The 16,582-nt window shown below is 45.9% G+C and overlaps 1 protein-coding gene across 1 annotated transcript in view; it reads left to right on the forward strand.

Annotated features, from left to right (window-relative positions):
• The first annotated feature begins 2,794 nt into the window (after nt 1-2,794).
• The window catches only part of LOC122937880 (glutamate decarboxylase 1-like), a 215,543-nt gene continuing 201,755 nt past the window's right edge, over nt 2,795-16,582 (forward strand). The window contains exon 1 of the mRNA XM_044293041.1: nt 2,795-2,920. Within this exon, the coding sequence (XP_044148976.1) occupies nt 2,890-2,920 (31 nt within the window). The 5' untranslated portion in view covers nt 2,795-2,889. The remainder of the gene's footprint in view (nt 2,921-16,582) is intronic.

Raw genomic sequence — 16,582 nt, forward strand, 5'->3', positions numbered from 1 at the left:
CTACTCACTAGCAGCAGCAGGTATACCTGGAGCAGGACCTGAGCCAGCAGGTGGTGGCATACTTTGACAGCACCCTTCCAGCCGTTATAGAAGATCCGCTGGACTACTAGGCAGCCAAACTGGATTTTGTGGCTGCAACTGGCCGAGTTTGACCTGGAAAAGCTGTCCTGCCCGCCCAGTAGTGTGGCATCAGAGCGGGTGTTTAGTGCTTCTTGGGCCATAGTTACCCCAAGAAGAACTAGCCTGTCCACCCAAAATATGTAGAGACTTACTTTTGTCAAGATGAATCAGACGTGGATCAGCCAGGATTTCCACCCACCAATGCCTAATGCGTCAGATTAGCTCATCCATCTCCACACTATGTCATCGTGCCACTCTATGGTATCATGCTGCTGCTGTTGCTGCTATGTCCACAATATGTCACAGTGCCACTCTGTGGCCTCCTGATGCTGCCATCTCCACACTATGTCACCATGCCACTTTGTGGTCTCCTGATGCTGCCATGTCTACACTATGTCACCTTGCCACTCTGTGGTATCATGCTGTTGATGCTGTTGCTGCCATCTCCACACTATGTCACCTTGCCACTCTGTGGCGTCCTGATGCTGCCATGCCCACACTATGTCACCTTGCCACTCTGTGGTATCATGCTGCTGCTGTTGCTGCCATCTCCACACAATGTCACCTTGCCACTCTGTGGCCTCCTGATGCTGCCATCCCCACACTATGTCACCTTGCCACTCTGTGGTATCATGATGCTGTTGCTGCCATCTCCACACTATGTCACCATTCCACTCTGTGACCTCCTGATGTATAATGCTGCCAGTGCTATCCAATACATTCCAGAACTGTAAGGGCTATATAGCATCATAAATCAATATAATGCTATGTGAATCCCCTCAGTGCTGGGAGGTCAGGCCGGGTGCTGCAATGCAGACTCGCTGCGGGAGGAACACTTGTCTGCAAGGGTTCTCACACACGAGTGTGTCCCTTTTGGGAATCTCGCTCCATGTGAGAGATGGATTGTGCTGTGTGGACTATCATGATTGAAAATGCTGTGTGCCTCTGCCTGACCTTATTGCTACTGAATGATAGTGACAGCTTTATGTCAGTATGATTCTGTTACAGAAAGGTCAGGCAGAGGCACACAGCATTTTCAATCATGATAATTCCGTGTACTTCTATATTCCAGTCCGCAGGATCCCTCTCTCACGCGGAGCGTGATTCCCACAAGGGACACGCTCATGTGAAAGAGCCCTTAGGCCCCTTTCACACGGGTGAGTATTCCGTGCGGATGCGATGCGTGAGTTGAACGCATTGCACCCGCACTGAATCCCGACTCATTAATTTCTATGGGACTGTTCACATGAGCGGTGATTTTCACGCATTACTTGTGCGCTGCGTGAAAATCACAGCATGCTGTATTTCGTGCATTTTTCACGTAACGCAGGCTCCATAGAAATGAATGGGGTTGCGTGAAAATCACAAGCATCCGCAAGCAAGTGCGGATGCAGTGCGATTTTCACGCACAGTTGCTAGGTGATGATCGGGATGGAGACCCGATCATTATTATTTTCCCTTATAACACGGTTATAAGGGAAAATAATAGCATTCTGAATACAGAATGCATAGTAAAATAGTGCTGGAGGGGTTAAAAAAATAAATAAATGTAACTCACCTTAATCCACTTGATCGCGCAGCCCGGCATCACTTCTGTCTGTCTTCTGTGCTGTGTAGGAACAGGACCTGTGGTGACGTCACTCCGGTCATTCAATGATCCATCACATGATCTTTTACCATGGTGATGGATCATGTGATGACCGGAGTGACGTCACCACAGGTCCTGTTCCTGCACACAGCATAGAAGACAGACAGAAGATGCCGGCTGCCGGCTACGCGATCAAGTGGATTAAGGTGAGTTACATTTTTTTTACATTTTTTTAACCCCTTCACCGCTATTTTACTATGCATTCTGTATTCAGAATGTTATTATTTTCCCTTATAACCATGTTATAAGGGAAAATAATACAATCTACAGAACACCGATCCCAAGACCGAACTTCTGTGAAGAAGTTCGGGTTTGGGTACCAAACATGACGATTTTTCTCACGCGAGTGCAAAACGCATTAAAATGTTACATCCTTACAGTTGTCCAGGATTAGAAAAACTGTGCTGCCTAATTCCAAAAGTAGTGCCACACCTGTCCACAGATTTTGTTGTATTGAACCTCATCCCCATTATCTTTAATACTGCTAAAGTGCAATACCAGACACTTTCCGTGGACAGGTGTGCCACCATTTTTGTAACAAAGAAGCCATGTTTTCTAATTCTGGATAGTTTATTTACAATCATCACCCCAACTTTTATGCCTCATTCACATGTCAGTGTTAGGTCAGTGATTTCCATTAGTGATTTTGAGCCAAAACTAGGTGTGGCTCTAAACACAGAATAGGTGCAAATCTCTCCCTTATACTTTATGTCTGTGGAGGCTCCAATCCTGGATTCGGCTCACAATCACTGATAGAAATCACTGACCAAAACACTGACGTGTGAATGTGGCTTTACTTTGATTCAGACATGACTTTACGTCACTGTTGTATCCTAGTCCAATTGTTCATTTAATACAGCACTGCCTTAATATAGAGGACATTTTATTAAATATATATGCTTCATGTATCATTCCCAATGCAGCCTGTATATCAGTGTACGGACAAAATGAAGAGAACCCTCCCCCCTAGCAAGCAGGAAGGAGGACACACCTAGCACATTAGAGTACAAAAAGCCTGCACAGGAGTGCACTGCACATCAGTAGCTTTTTGGGTTGATGTGGAGCTGTTTATTGAGACGTGCATTTTTTGGAGTCCAAGGGTCAGGAAATTCAGCAGAACAATGGAGTTCAAGACTGTTGCAAATGAGATCTGTAAGATTTGCTTTGTATTTATCATTAATTTATTATTATATATATAATTTTTTATTTTTTTTCCAGTATAAAAGTTTCTGGGAGGTTTGTCTTATGACTTGTTTGTCAAACTGTAGTATGTAAACTGTCTGTTATTCTGGTGGTTTCGTGTAGATTTAGAGTAGTTTAGTGTAACTGACTTATTTATATGTTGTAACTTGTAAGAATTGTTTTAGAGTAATACTGTGCACTATAATATTTAAGAATATATTTATGTGGTGCATTGCTGTGTAATATATATATATATATATATATATATATATATATATATATATATATATTAGTATTTTTTTTTTATCAGAGGGGATTCATGGGGTCTTTTTATTATACTGGTGTAAAGTAGAAGTGGTTTAATTGCTCATAGCAACCAGATTCCACCTTTCATTTTATTTTTTATGGACCTGTCAAAAATGAAAGGTGGAATCTGGTTGCTATGGGCAACTAATCTAGTTCTACTTTACACCAGTTTTTACAGCTATTTTTAATTTCAGGAAAATCAGCTTAGTTTACCTGAAGGGGGTTTGCAAAAATCCATGTGCTTGCACCCACATTGGAATTGATGGTTGGTCATGGAAAATTCCACAGCATGTGAAGTCACTAGGGCTACATGCTGAAATGTGTTTTGCAACAATAAGGTCCCATCTACACTGTGACATGTTTTGCATGACTTTGTAAATGGAAATGAGCAAAGTTCTCAAAAACTTGATTCTGCTGCTTTGCCGAATTTCACAAAGAAATTAAATTTTGTGTTGTGATGCATTTATTTTGTCATGAAGCACCTTTTCTTGTGAGTAGTGGTGTAATTACTGGGAACAGGGAGTATATGTTACCCAAACTGTAAAACATGCTCCTTGGCATCTGAGTCGCTCCTGAACCCAGCATGGTTGTAGCTTCTAGAGGGCCTTGCGGTTTGCCCGGTGGTTGATTCGCAGCGAACTTTTCTCGCTTGATTTTTCCAAAATATATCTTTTTTTTTTTTTTTTTTTTTTTTTTGCATAGCGCCGAACTTTGACCCATGAATGACACATCCATCAAGTGGGACGACAGGACAGCCAATTGAGACATTTAGGCACATGGACATACCCCCTACCCTATAAATAAACCCGATCTGGCCGCCGTTTTACATTCACTCTTTTGCCAGAGTAGGGAGAGGTTGCTGTGTGAAGCAGACTGGTAGAGTATACAGACCCCAAACGCTAGCTAATAGGGCCACAAAAGTCCTTTTAAGGACGGGTATAGGTGTGCTATCGATGGGTATGACATACTGAGGGGCGTAATATACTTTCTAACAAAGAAACCTTGAGATTGAGATTCCCCCTCCCCCTCCCTCTTTCTTGATTCTCCATTTGACAAGTGCTAGGAAATTGGTCTCTGGAAAAGGTACCTTTTTATTCTCTAGGCCTTTGCGGCCCATGGCAAAGTGTCATGCCTTCTTTTTCTTCCTTTGTTGAATCAGCCAGCTAAGCGCATCAAGGCCCTAAGGGTAAGACTGCGTGTACACAAGACTATTCATCATCAGAAAGTATATTATAGTGCAGTTGTGTGTGTGTGTGTGATATTCTGCTGCGCTGTAGAGGGATAAACACTATTGGAACAACGAAATTCAACTGGTGTGCTATACCAGTTGTCGTTCCCCCCCCCCCCCCAAAAATAAATGAATAAATAAATCTGAGGCAGGGGTGTGCTATACATATAATTTCTATATAGTGCATTTGTGTGTGTGGTTCTGCTGAGATACCGCAGCTATACAGAGAGACAAACGTCTTTGGAACAACTAATTGCAAATGTTGTGATATACCAGTTGCCCCCAAACATAACTGATTAAGGGGTTCTATATAGCTGCTTCCATAAATGCTGCTCTTCTATAGGGACTTTTCCTCTGCCTGTCATTTTCAAAATGACCCTGTGACAGAGGCAGGCCATTCTGCCGGGGTGGTAGGGGTTGGGCAGGTGCACCAGGCCGGCGCCTAAGTGGAAAGTTGGAGAAGGTGCGTGTGATTACGTCAAAGGATGCACCAGAGTTGGTTGAGTGGCTCACTCAGCCTTCCGCTTCTGCACCCTCCTCATCCTCTGTATCGACACCCTCCTCACTCTCTGCTGTGTGCACCCCCAAAGACACCACCACCGTAGCCCCTCCACTTGAGTCAGAGGAATTATTTTTCCCTTCAATTCCCAGATCTTACCGATGCACAGCCATTCTTGGCATCGGAAGAGGAGGTAGCAACGGCCGCCGCCACCTAGCGGTCTGATGACAGTACCCAGATCAGCGCAATGACGGTGGTCCCCGATTTTGCTGCCTACTTTGAGATCTCTAATGTCAGAGGTGGTGAAGGTGTCGATGGATGTCACATGGGTGCCCACGGAAGAGGAGGGGAGTTCAGAGGGAAAGATGGAGCAGCAGATTGGAAGGAGAAGCAGGCAGAACTCGCAGTGCACAGGAGGCAAAAAGCAGACTGCAACTGTATCTGGAGCGAGCGCTCCACCATGCACGGTCACATCTTGTGCTACCAGGATGCCATCACATGGCTCTGCAGTGTGGTTTTGTTTTTTACACGTGTCAGCTGCTGATAATAGAGTTGCCATCTGCAGCCTGTGCTGTCAAAGCGTAAGTCGCAGTAAGCCCAACACTCACCTAGGGACGACCACCTTAAGAAGGCAGCTGGCCTCCCATCACGGAGCCCAACGGCAGCCGTCAGAACCCACAAAGCCACACTCCTGGCGCTCCATGTTCTGCCCCTTCTCCTCTCTCCTCCCATTTGTCTTCCACCGTGCCATCATCGGGTTCATTTTGCACAAGGCAGGCTTCCATGGCCCAAATGTTCAAGTGTTTAAAAAAACAAAAAAAAACGGAATAATCCTCTTGCCCAATGTCTGACCGCTGGCTTGTCAAAACTGCTAGCCTGCCAACTACTGCCATAGAAATTGGTGGACTTGGAGGCCTTTAGAAAACTTGTGGCCATTAGCACACCGCAATGGAAGATCCCCGGAAGAAAATATTTCTCCCAAAAGGGCATCCCAGAGCTATATGGCCTTGTTCAGCGGCAAGTGACTGATACATCTGACACTTGGTCTAGCAAACGCGGCCAGGGAAGCTACACAACTTTTACTGCCCATTGGGTGAACCTTCTGACGGCCATGAAGCATTTAACCCGTGGCACCTGTGTCGATTTGGTGTTACCGCCATGGATTGCATGCAGGCCTGCCTCTTCTCCTCCTCCGGCCGACTCCTCTTCTTCCACTGCTTCCTCCAAAACCTGTTTGAAATGCCAGGTGAGACGTTTTTTTCATGCTTTGCTGCAGTTGTTGTGCCTGGAAGCCAAGAGCCACACCGGTTCTGCACTCCTTTCAGGTCTGCGGTCACAGGCTGCTCAATTTGACAGTTGGTAAAGTGGTGTGCGATAACGGTGCCAATCTGCTGAAACGGGGAAAAATGACACGCATGCTGTGCATGGCATATGTCCTAAACTTCGTGCAGTGATTCGTTTCCAAATACCCCGGGTCCAGGACGTCTTGCGGAAGGCCAGGAAAATCTCTGGTATTTTAGATCTTGCACTGCCATGGCTTGCCTTGCTGACGTTCAGCCGCGAAACCATTTGCCTGTCAGACATCTGATTTGTGACTGCCCAACATGCTGGAAATCTACCTTGTATAGGCTTCTCCAGCTGAAATGTGCCGTTAACGACTACCTGTATGAACTCTGTGGCAGGACAGATTCTGGGGAGCTGTGTGTGGATATATACTTCTGCGGCCATTTGAGATCACCAAACTGGTCAGTCGCGGCCAGGGAGCCATCAGTGACATCATACTTTATGCCTTCTTTCTGGAGCTTGCATTGTGTCGTTGATCAAGCCATGCGGATTTCAAATGCTTCAAAAACTATACACCCATGTGAGGGGCTCTATTCATTTAACATTACAGCGGATTCTGGTACACAAAATACAGGCAATATGCAAACTGCAAGTACGCTTGTGTGAAAGAGGCCTTAGGGTGCCTTCACACACGGCAGGTTTTGTGGCAGAAAATCCTGTGACCCTAAAATCGGTTCCATTCATTTGAATGGGGAGTTGCCTGTTCCCCTGTGGGTCAAGTAGACTGGAGTCTTGGGGAACTCTCCTTGCAAAGGCAAGCACTTCCACTGATCTTATATTGATTGGCATATTGTCAGCGGTTCTGGCATTGATGCGGCATGTCAATAAATTTAAGCTGGACAGGCTTGTGGTGGAGACTCTGACTTGGATATTGCAAGGAGACTCCCCATGACTCCAGACCCTGCATTTAGCTCATGACACGTGTGTGTGTGTGTGTGTGTGTGTGTGTGTGTGTGTTTTTTTTTCTCTCTGCTGCTGTTTTTGACATAGGCTGGGCAGGTGGGAATTCTAACTTCAAGCCTGTATCATACAGTGGACACCTATATCTGCAAGTGCTATCTTCTGGTACCAGAAAACGGCACTTTGTATTTAATACTGCTGGATGTGCCATAAGTTATATTTTGCACTAGGTAAAGAGACTTTTTTTATATGTTTAACTCGGTCCTGATTCTTCAAACCATTCCATTGATTTTATTCCCCTCCCCTGGGAGCAACAACCTGAGGGAGTACACCACGACAATGCCTTATCAGGACCCCTACCACTCTATTGGTTACTCAGGGTCTTGCTACATGGATTTAGTGCTTTGAATCAGAAAAACTAGGCTCTTACAGCTATAAAGAAATATTTAAATCGTAACCATTTTGGTTTAAGAAGTCTTCTGTCAAAGCTGTAAGGGAGGGTTACTATGTAGTCTGCCTTCAGTCTTCATTTTACTGCTCACTAAAGTTGCTTGCATGTAACAAGTCAGATAGGCAGGGTCATGGACAGTGATAATTGGGCCACAGGTCAGTGGTGTGCCTAGGGTGTTTGGCACCCGGGGTGGGTCCTTTCTCTGGCACCCCAATACTAAAAAAAAAAAAATTGTACCCCCTTACAGTAGTATTGCCCTCATTATACAACCTTCACAATAGTTATGCCCGCTCTGTGCCCCTTTCACAGTTGTAATGCCCTGTGTTCCCCTCATAGTAATAATGCAATGTAACGGACCGTTTCAGCAGACAAGGGGTTAAGATCCGTTTAGGCGATATGCCCCTTTCTGAGAGACAGGCACAGCTACTGCAGAACACCAACCTCCCAAACTGGATACAAAATAGCACTCCAAACTGGAACCTCGCAAATGGCTGCCGGCAGACGAACAGGAAAAGCGTACAGTCAGCTTACACTCCTGGCAATCAGTCTCCAACAGCATACAAGGAATCCCCCCAATAACGAGACAAGGCTCCGTCTTGAGGGTCAGCAGTGGTCTGATGTGCTGGCACACCCAGCCTGGTTTTTATTACAGTTTTGCAAATACAGAACAGATACAACACATCCCCACAATGCATCATGGTTTCCTCCTCTCTGTCCCAGAGACAACCGAAGGCAATCCAATTATCTCTCAGGACAAAGGGAGATCACCAATACACATGTGGAGACAACAGGACAGACATCACCATTTAAACACACAATGGCACACCCCCACAGCAAACACAGACATTTAACATATCCCGAGATAGCTCAAGTCTGAGTGCATATCATTAGGTGAATGGCACTCAGAATACACGAATACAATAATATTAGCTATCTGGGTGCCCTCACAAAACATACAATTTAACCGAACGCATAATAACATAAAATACAATTCTACAGACAGATTTAAGTTGTGCGGCTGGTCTGTTTTCTCCTTTAAAGTTAGTATGGGCCATAATCCTGAGGCAAGAGGCTTTTAACCACTTCAGCCCCGCTAGCTGAAACCCCCTTCATGACCAGAGCACTTTTTACACTTCGGCACTACACTCCTTTCACCGTTTATCGCTCGGTCATGCAACTTACCACCCAAATGAATTTTACCTCCTTTTCTTCTCACTAATGGAGCTTTCATTTGGTGGTATTTTATTGCTGCTGACGTTTTTACTTTTTTTGTTATTAATCGAAATGTAACAATTTTTTTGCAAAAAAATGACATTTTTCACTTTCAGCTGTAAAATTTTGCAAAAAAACGACATCCATATATAAATTTTTAGCTAAATTTATAGTTCTAAATGTCTTTGATAAAAAAAATAAAAAATGTAAACGCTATAACTTTTACCCAAACCAAACTATGGTACAAAAATGTGAATTTCCGCTTTTTGAAGCAGCTCTGACTTTCTGAGCACCTATCATGATTCCTGAGGTTCTACAATGCCCAGACAGTAGAAAAACCCCACAAATGACCCCATTTCAGAAAGTAGACACCCTAAGGTATTCGCTGATGGGCATAGTGAGTTCATAGAACTTTTTTTTTTATTTTTTTTGTCACAAGTTAGCGGAAAATGATGATTTTTTATTTTTTTTTCCTTACAAAGTCTCATTCCACTAACTTGCGACAAAAAATAAAAAATTCTAGGAACTCGCCATGCCCCTCACGGAATACCTTGGGTTGTCTTCTTTCCAAAATGGGGTCACTTGTGGGGTAGCTATACTGCCCTGGCAATTTAAGGGCCCAAATGTGTGAGAAGGACTTTGCAATCGAAATGTGTAAAAAATGACCGGTGAAATCCGAAAGGTGCACTTTGGAATATGTGCCCCTTTGCCCACCTTGGCTGCAAAAAAGTGTCACATCTGGTATCGCCGTACTCAGGAGAAGTTGGGGAATGTGTTTTGGGGTGTCATTTTACATATACCCATGCTGGGTGAGAGAAATATCTTGGCAAAAGACAACTTTTTTTTTTTTTTTTTTTTTGTTTATACAAAGTTGGCATTTGACCAAGATATTTTTCTCACCCAGCATGGGTATATGTAAAATGACACCCCAAAACACATTGCCCAACTTCTCCTGAGTACGGCGATACCACATGTGTGACACTTTTTTTTGCAGCCTAGATGCGCAAAGGGGCCCAAATTCCTTTTTAGGAGGGCATTTTTAGACATTTGGATCCCAGACTTCTTCTCACGCTTTCGGGCCCCTAAAAAGCCAGGGCAGTATAAATACCTCACTTTGGAAAGAAGACACCCCAAGGTATTCAATGAGGGGCATGGCGAGTTCCTAGAAATTTTTTATTTTTTTTGCATAAGTTAGCGGATATTGATTTTTATTTTTTTTTGTTTGTGTTTTTTTCTCACAAAGTCTCTCTTTCCGCTAACTTAGGACAAAAATTTCAATCTTTCATGGACTCAATATGCCCCTCACGGAATACCTTGGGGTGTCTTCTTTCCGAAATGGGGTCACATGTGGGTTATTTATACTGCCCTGGCTTTTTAGGGGCCCTAAAGCGTGAGAAGAAGTCTGGAATATAAATGTCTAAAAATGTTTACGCATTTGGATTCCGTGAGGGGTATGGTGAGATCATGTGAGATTTTATTTTTTGACACAAGTTAGTAGAATATGAGACTTAGTAAGAAAAAACAAAAACAAACAAAAAATTTCCGCTAACTTGTGCCAAAAAAAATGTCTGAATGGAGCCTTACAGGGGGGTGATCAATGACAGGGGGGTGATCACCCATATAGACTCCCTGATCACCCCCCTGTCATTGATCACCCCCCTGGTAAGGCTCCATTCAGACGTCCGTATAATTTTTATGGATCCATGGATCGGATCCGCAAAACACATGCGGACATCTGAATGGAGCCTTACAGGGGGGTGATCAATGACAGGGGGTGATCAGGGAGTCTATATGGGTGATCACCCCCCTGTAAGGCTCCATTCAGACGTCCGCATGATTTTTACGGATCCATGGATACATGGATCGGATCCACAAAACACATGCAGACGTCTGAATGGAGCATGACAGGGGGGTGATCAATGACAGGGGGGTGATCAATGACAGGGGGGTGATCAATGACAGGGGGGTGATCAATGACAGGGGGGTGATCAATGACAGGGGGGTGATATGGGGTGATCATGGGTTTATAAGGGGTTAATAAGTGACGGGGGGGGGGGTGTAGTGTAGTGTAGTGTGGTGTTTGGTGCGACTGTACTGAGCTACCTGAGTCCTCTGGTGGTCGATCCTAACAAAAGGGACCACCAGAGGACCAGGTAGGAGGTATATTAGACGCTGTTATCAAAACAGTGTCTAATATACCTGTTAGGGGTTAAAAAATTCGGATCTCCAGCCTGCCAGCGAGCGATCGCCGCTGGCAGGCTGGAGATCCACTCGCTTACCTTCCGTTCCTGTGAGCGCGCGTGCCTGTGTGCGCGCACGTTCACAGGAAATCCCGGCCCTCGCGAGATGACGCGTATATGCGTCGTCGTGCGCAGGGCTGCCTCCTCCGGACCGCACATCTGCGTTAGGCGGTCCGGAGGCGGTTAAACAGCCCTCTCCAAAACCCAGTGGCGAGGTTGGTTTCGCCACAATGCCCATTGTGCCCCTTCACAGTAATTGTGTCCCCTTAATCTGGGGAGCACCCAGGAATTTTGTGTAGGGAGGAGTCCGAAAGGCAAAAAAAATGTGGCATGTGTAGTGCGCTGTGCTAATTCAATTTTTCAAAGCAGGGACGGGGTGTAGTGTGTTGCGCTGATTCTTTTACTTGGCGATTGTAAAAGCTCTGTAGGAAAATAACAATGTGGCGCGCAAAGCCCCTCCTACATATAATAGGCCACTCCCAACAAACACTGTACAGCTGACATTCTATAGTTGAGGCCAGTCTCTACACATACGGAAGGGAGGGGGGTCTGTCCTGGCTGCACTGCCTGCTTCAAATCATAGAATAAACAGCAGGCTACAGCCAGAAAGCTCCTCCGCTCTCCTCCCTCCCCAGATCCTGCTCAAGGCCTGTGGTTCCCCCCCCCCCACCATCTGCCACCCACCCGTGGCCTGCTGCCCCTTGACCGTCCTCACCCAGCTCTGAATCCTCCTTCTGCGAATGGCAGGGGGAGGAGCCGGAGCATCTCCTCTCCTACATAGCGCCACATACCTCTTACATCCAGTGATGTCACCTGTTTGTTGTAGACGTTCTCTTTCCTCATCTTCTCCATTCAGACCAGACCGCCATGATTTTCAGCAAAGATTAAAAAACAGACATTAGTTTCCCACATTTCCATCATCTTCACATCTTCTGAACACTCTTTCCTGCCACCCCAATACTATACTGCAGAAACAGTCCCCCTGGAAATACTACCACACAGATAGTGCCCCTTCAACAATTATTGGCACACAGTGCTCTAAAAATAACTCCGCCCAGACACTAATAGTATAAAGATAATGTCCCCCAAAAATTATTGTGCTAAGCTGATACTGTGGCAGGGTGCCCCCAAAGTAACAGGACTCCCCAAAATAGAAACCATTCTTTGCCAGAGCACACTTAGTAGTAATAATGCCCATACTAGTAATCATGTTCCTCATAGCCCCCCAGTATTAGCAAAGGTCTGCATAATACCTCCTAGTACTAATAATTCTCCCTACAATATGACAGTACATTAAATACCCCCGCTTAGTGCCCGCTGTTGAGCTAATGTCCCCATAATGTATGCCAGTATATAGTGCCCCAGTAAATGCCCTCATAGTGCTACTCTCCCCCTTCCCCATAGTGTCCCCCATAAAAGGCCAGTAAAAAAATGCCCCTTCTAAATGCCACCATATGCCCCAATAGTGCTCCTCTCCCCCATAGTACCGCTCTCCCCTATAGTGCCTACCATAATGTGCCAGTAAAAAAATGCCCCCTTAGTGCCACCAGATGCCATAATGCCCCCATAATGTGCTAATAAGAAAAAAAGGCCCCTTTAGAGCCTCCACTTCCCCTTAGTGCCCCCCAAATAATGCCCCTATAGTGCCATTCTCTCCTATAGTGCCCCCATAATGTGTCAATAAAAAAAGCTCCTTTAGACCCCCCAGATGCCCCATGGTGCTGCCCCATAATGTGCCAGTAAAAAATGCCCCTTCAAAGTGCCACCATATGCCCAGGGGCGTAGCTATAGGGGGTGCAGAGGTAGCAGTCGCTACCGGGCCCAGGCATCTGAGGGGACCCGAAGACACTGGTATTAGAGAAAGTGCATGCTGTTCAAGTTACCCCTCTGGCTGGGGTTAGGGTCAAGAATTTGGTGGGGAAGATGTTGCCGTTTAAATTTTTACCTCAGCCAGTAGAAAGGCTATGTGCTTCCCTGCCCCCGGCTACAAAGCACTGAGGGAAGGGGGGGGCCCAAGCTGAATTCTTTCACCCGGGCCCGTGAGCCTTTAGCTACACCCCTGCATATGCCCCAATAGTGCTCCACTCCTCCATAGTGCCACCCTCCCCTATAATGCCTCCCATAATGTGCCAGTAAAATATGCCCCCTTAGTGCCACCAGATGCCATAATGCCCCCATGTGCCAATAAGAAAAAAAAGGCCCCTTTAGAACCCCCCCACTTCCCCATAGTGCCGCCAAATAATGCCCCCATAGTGCCACCAGATGCCCCATAGTGCCATTCTCCCCTATAGTGCCCCCCATAATGTGTGTAAAAAAAAAAAAAAAAAGCCTCTTTCAGCCTGTGTGCTGCCTGGCTCAGGCGGTGCGATGATGACGTCATCGCGCCGCCTGAGCTGGTCTCTCTCCTATCAGAAGAACAGGGGAGGGACACACCTCTCCCTCCCCTGCTCTGCCGCAGGACAGCGATACAGATGGATTAGATATGGAGATGAGCGCTTCCAAATTCCCGCAATTACATACAGGGCCGCGCCGCCTGTGGTGATCGGCGGTGCGGCCCTGAAGGATAAAAAATAAATAAAAAATTTGGCTAGTTGGCTACTATGTGCCCCCTCCATAGTAGCAATCTTTACCTCAGGTTGTGTGTTTTTTTTTTTTTTTTTTTGTTTTTTTTGTTTTTTTTGTTTATACAAATTCCCTGCAGGCACAGATCGCTCTGCAGCACTGTGTGAGTGGAGCTTATGCAGATTTCTAGGCTGCAGGCTCTGCCCACACAGGCTGTCTGCGTGCTGAATGGTGGAGTGGGGAGAAGTCTTCCTGCCGACCTGAAGGAAGGGAGGAGCGTGGGGAGCTGAGCCGTGAGTGACAGGACCACAGCTCCCATCTGTATTGATGGAAGCGCTCATTGCTTCTGGCACTCCCTTAGAGCCAGCAACTGGAGTGGACCGTCCCCCCCCCCCCCCCCCCCCCCCTCTCCCAGGATCCTGATCAGTCTGAAAAAATTTACATGCGTTTGCCTGATCAGGAAACTAACTGCCTGCCGGAATCAAACAACGCAAGTGGGAAAGTACCCTAAAGTAGAACTGGCTTAGTTGCTCATAGTAACCAATGAAATTCCATCTTTTATGTTCCAAAGGAGCTGTCAGAAATGACAAGTGGAATCTGGTTGCTATAGTTTTACTTTACACCAGTTTGATAAATCTCCCCCAAATTCTCCTTAGCGGCACTGTTGGCCCAGACACACAACTGAGTTCAATGCAATAAACTGGCAGTGTGTTAGTGAGAATTCCCCTTATGACCTCTGCTTCTCTGTCCTGGAATCTACAGAATTAGGCCTCATGCAAACAGTTTTCTTGCGGTCCGCAAAAAGGGGTTCCGTGATCTGTGTCAGTTTTTTGCTTCCGTGTGTCTTCCTTTATTTTTGGAGGATCTCCAGACATGAAGGAAAGTAAAAAAGAAAAAAATCTAAGTCAAGTTTGCCATGCAAATGATAGGGAAAAAACGGACACGAGTGACAATCTTATGTGCCTCCGTGTTTTTTTTCACGGACTGGAAACGGGAATCGCGGATCGCAGAAAATCACGGAAAATGGAACAATGGACACGGGGCACAACAGTCGTGTGCATGAGGCCTTAATCCTCATTCACATGTCAGTGTTTTGGTCAGTAATCTCCATCAGTGATTGTGAGCCAAAACCAGGATTGGTGCCTCCACAGACATGAGGTATTACCCTGGGTTCACACCTGAGCGTTTTACAGCGCGTTCCTACGCGCTGTAAAACGCTCAACAAGGAGAAACCAATGCTTCCCTATGGGAATGGTTCTCACCTGGGCGTCATACAGTGAGTACGATCGCGCTGTAAAACGCCCAACGCTCAAACATGTTCTTGAGCTTTTTTGGGGCGTTTTCTTTTCGCGCGTTCCCGTACATAGATATTCGGGAACGCGCGACAATGTGTGTTCGCCTGTCTCTGTATGCACGATTGTAAACGCACATACAGAGCGCTCCTTTCGGAACGCTCAGGTCTGAACCCAGGGTAATGGAAAGATCTGCACCTGGTTTTGAATCCAAATCACTGACTCTGTCCTGTCAGTGTAATACAATCCTGGCCATGGAGCTTTAAGAAGACTCTTAAACCTGTTTACTAGTAGAAAGAAGCGCCTTAGGGCTCATGCGCACAAACTTATTTTCTTTGTATCCATATTTAATTTATTTTTCCTTTGCCAGAACCATTAATTTCAATTACGGACAAGGATAGTACTGTTCTGCAAAATACGAAATGCACACGGATGTTTAATATCCCTATAATATATAATATTAAAAATAAACCAAGGTGACTGTTAGGCCTCTTTCACACAGGCGTCATGTTTTTTTGCCCGGATAAGAGGCGGGTACGTTGCAGGAAAATGCGCAATTTTTTTTCCGCGCTAGTGCAAAACATTGTAATGCGTTTTGCACTTGCGTGTATGGTACCCGAACTTCTTCACAGAAGTTCGGGCTTGGGATTGATGTTCTGAAGATTGCCATGTTATAAGGGAAAAATAATAGTCTTAGTATGGGTTATCTCCTGTTCTACTGGAGGTGAAAACTTGGTCAGGACTCTACCCTCTAAAGGAACAACTCTTAGCAAATAAGACAGTGGAAAAAATGGCCCAAGGATCATTGAAAAGGGTTTAGGCAAAACCCTTATGTATTGTGTGGGGGCCTGGTTTGATCCTTGCTATGGGGCCCTGACTTCTGTATTTACACTACTGTCTGGAATGAACTTTTTCCGTCAGTTTTGTGTTGGAGTGCCCCGCTTTTGTGTCCCAGACCTCTGCATTGGATCGAGCTGTGATTCTTTGCCTATGACCATGCGTGCCGCCCCCCCCCCCCCCCCTTACAACTTAACCACCTCCGGACCGCCTAACGCAGATGTGCGGTCTGGAGGTGGCAGCGCTGCGCAGAGTCACGCATATACGCGTCATCTCGCGAGACGCGCATGCGCAGTTCGCGCCGGCATTTCGCACAGGAGTATTTCGTCAGCAACCTGCCAGCCGTGATCATTGGCTGGCAGGTTGCTGATTTTTAAAAAATCCAATCAAAGTGCCAGATAGCAGATCATATTAGTAAATATGATCTGTTATATGGCTGCCTGCTCCTCTGCTGGTTCTTTTCGTCGGTTGGATCCAGCGGAGGAGCAGGCTTCACAGTGAGTACACCAAACATCACACTTTAGCCCCAGATCACCCCCCTGCACCCCAATTAACCCTTTGATCACCCCTTTGATCGCCCCTGTCAATCACAAGTGAAAAGAAAAAAGTGATCAGTGCAAACTGTCACTTTTTTTTTCCACTGGTATTGACCGTTAGGTTTCAGTATAGTTTAGGCCCCTTGGTTAGGTAGTTTAGGGATCGGTTAGCGCCCAGCCCACCGCACCGCAGTCCGTTATTCTTTTATAGTATCTGGAAGTGAT

This window comes from Bufo gargarizans, chromosome 5 (assembly GCF_014858855.1).
Source record: "Bufo gargarizans isolate SCDJY-AF-19 chromosome 5, ASM1485885v1, whole genome shotgun sequence".
In the NCBI taxonomy this organism is placed as follows: domain Eukaryota; kingdom Metazoa; phylum Chordata; class Amphibia; order Anura; family Bufonidae; genus Bufo; species Bufo gargarizans.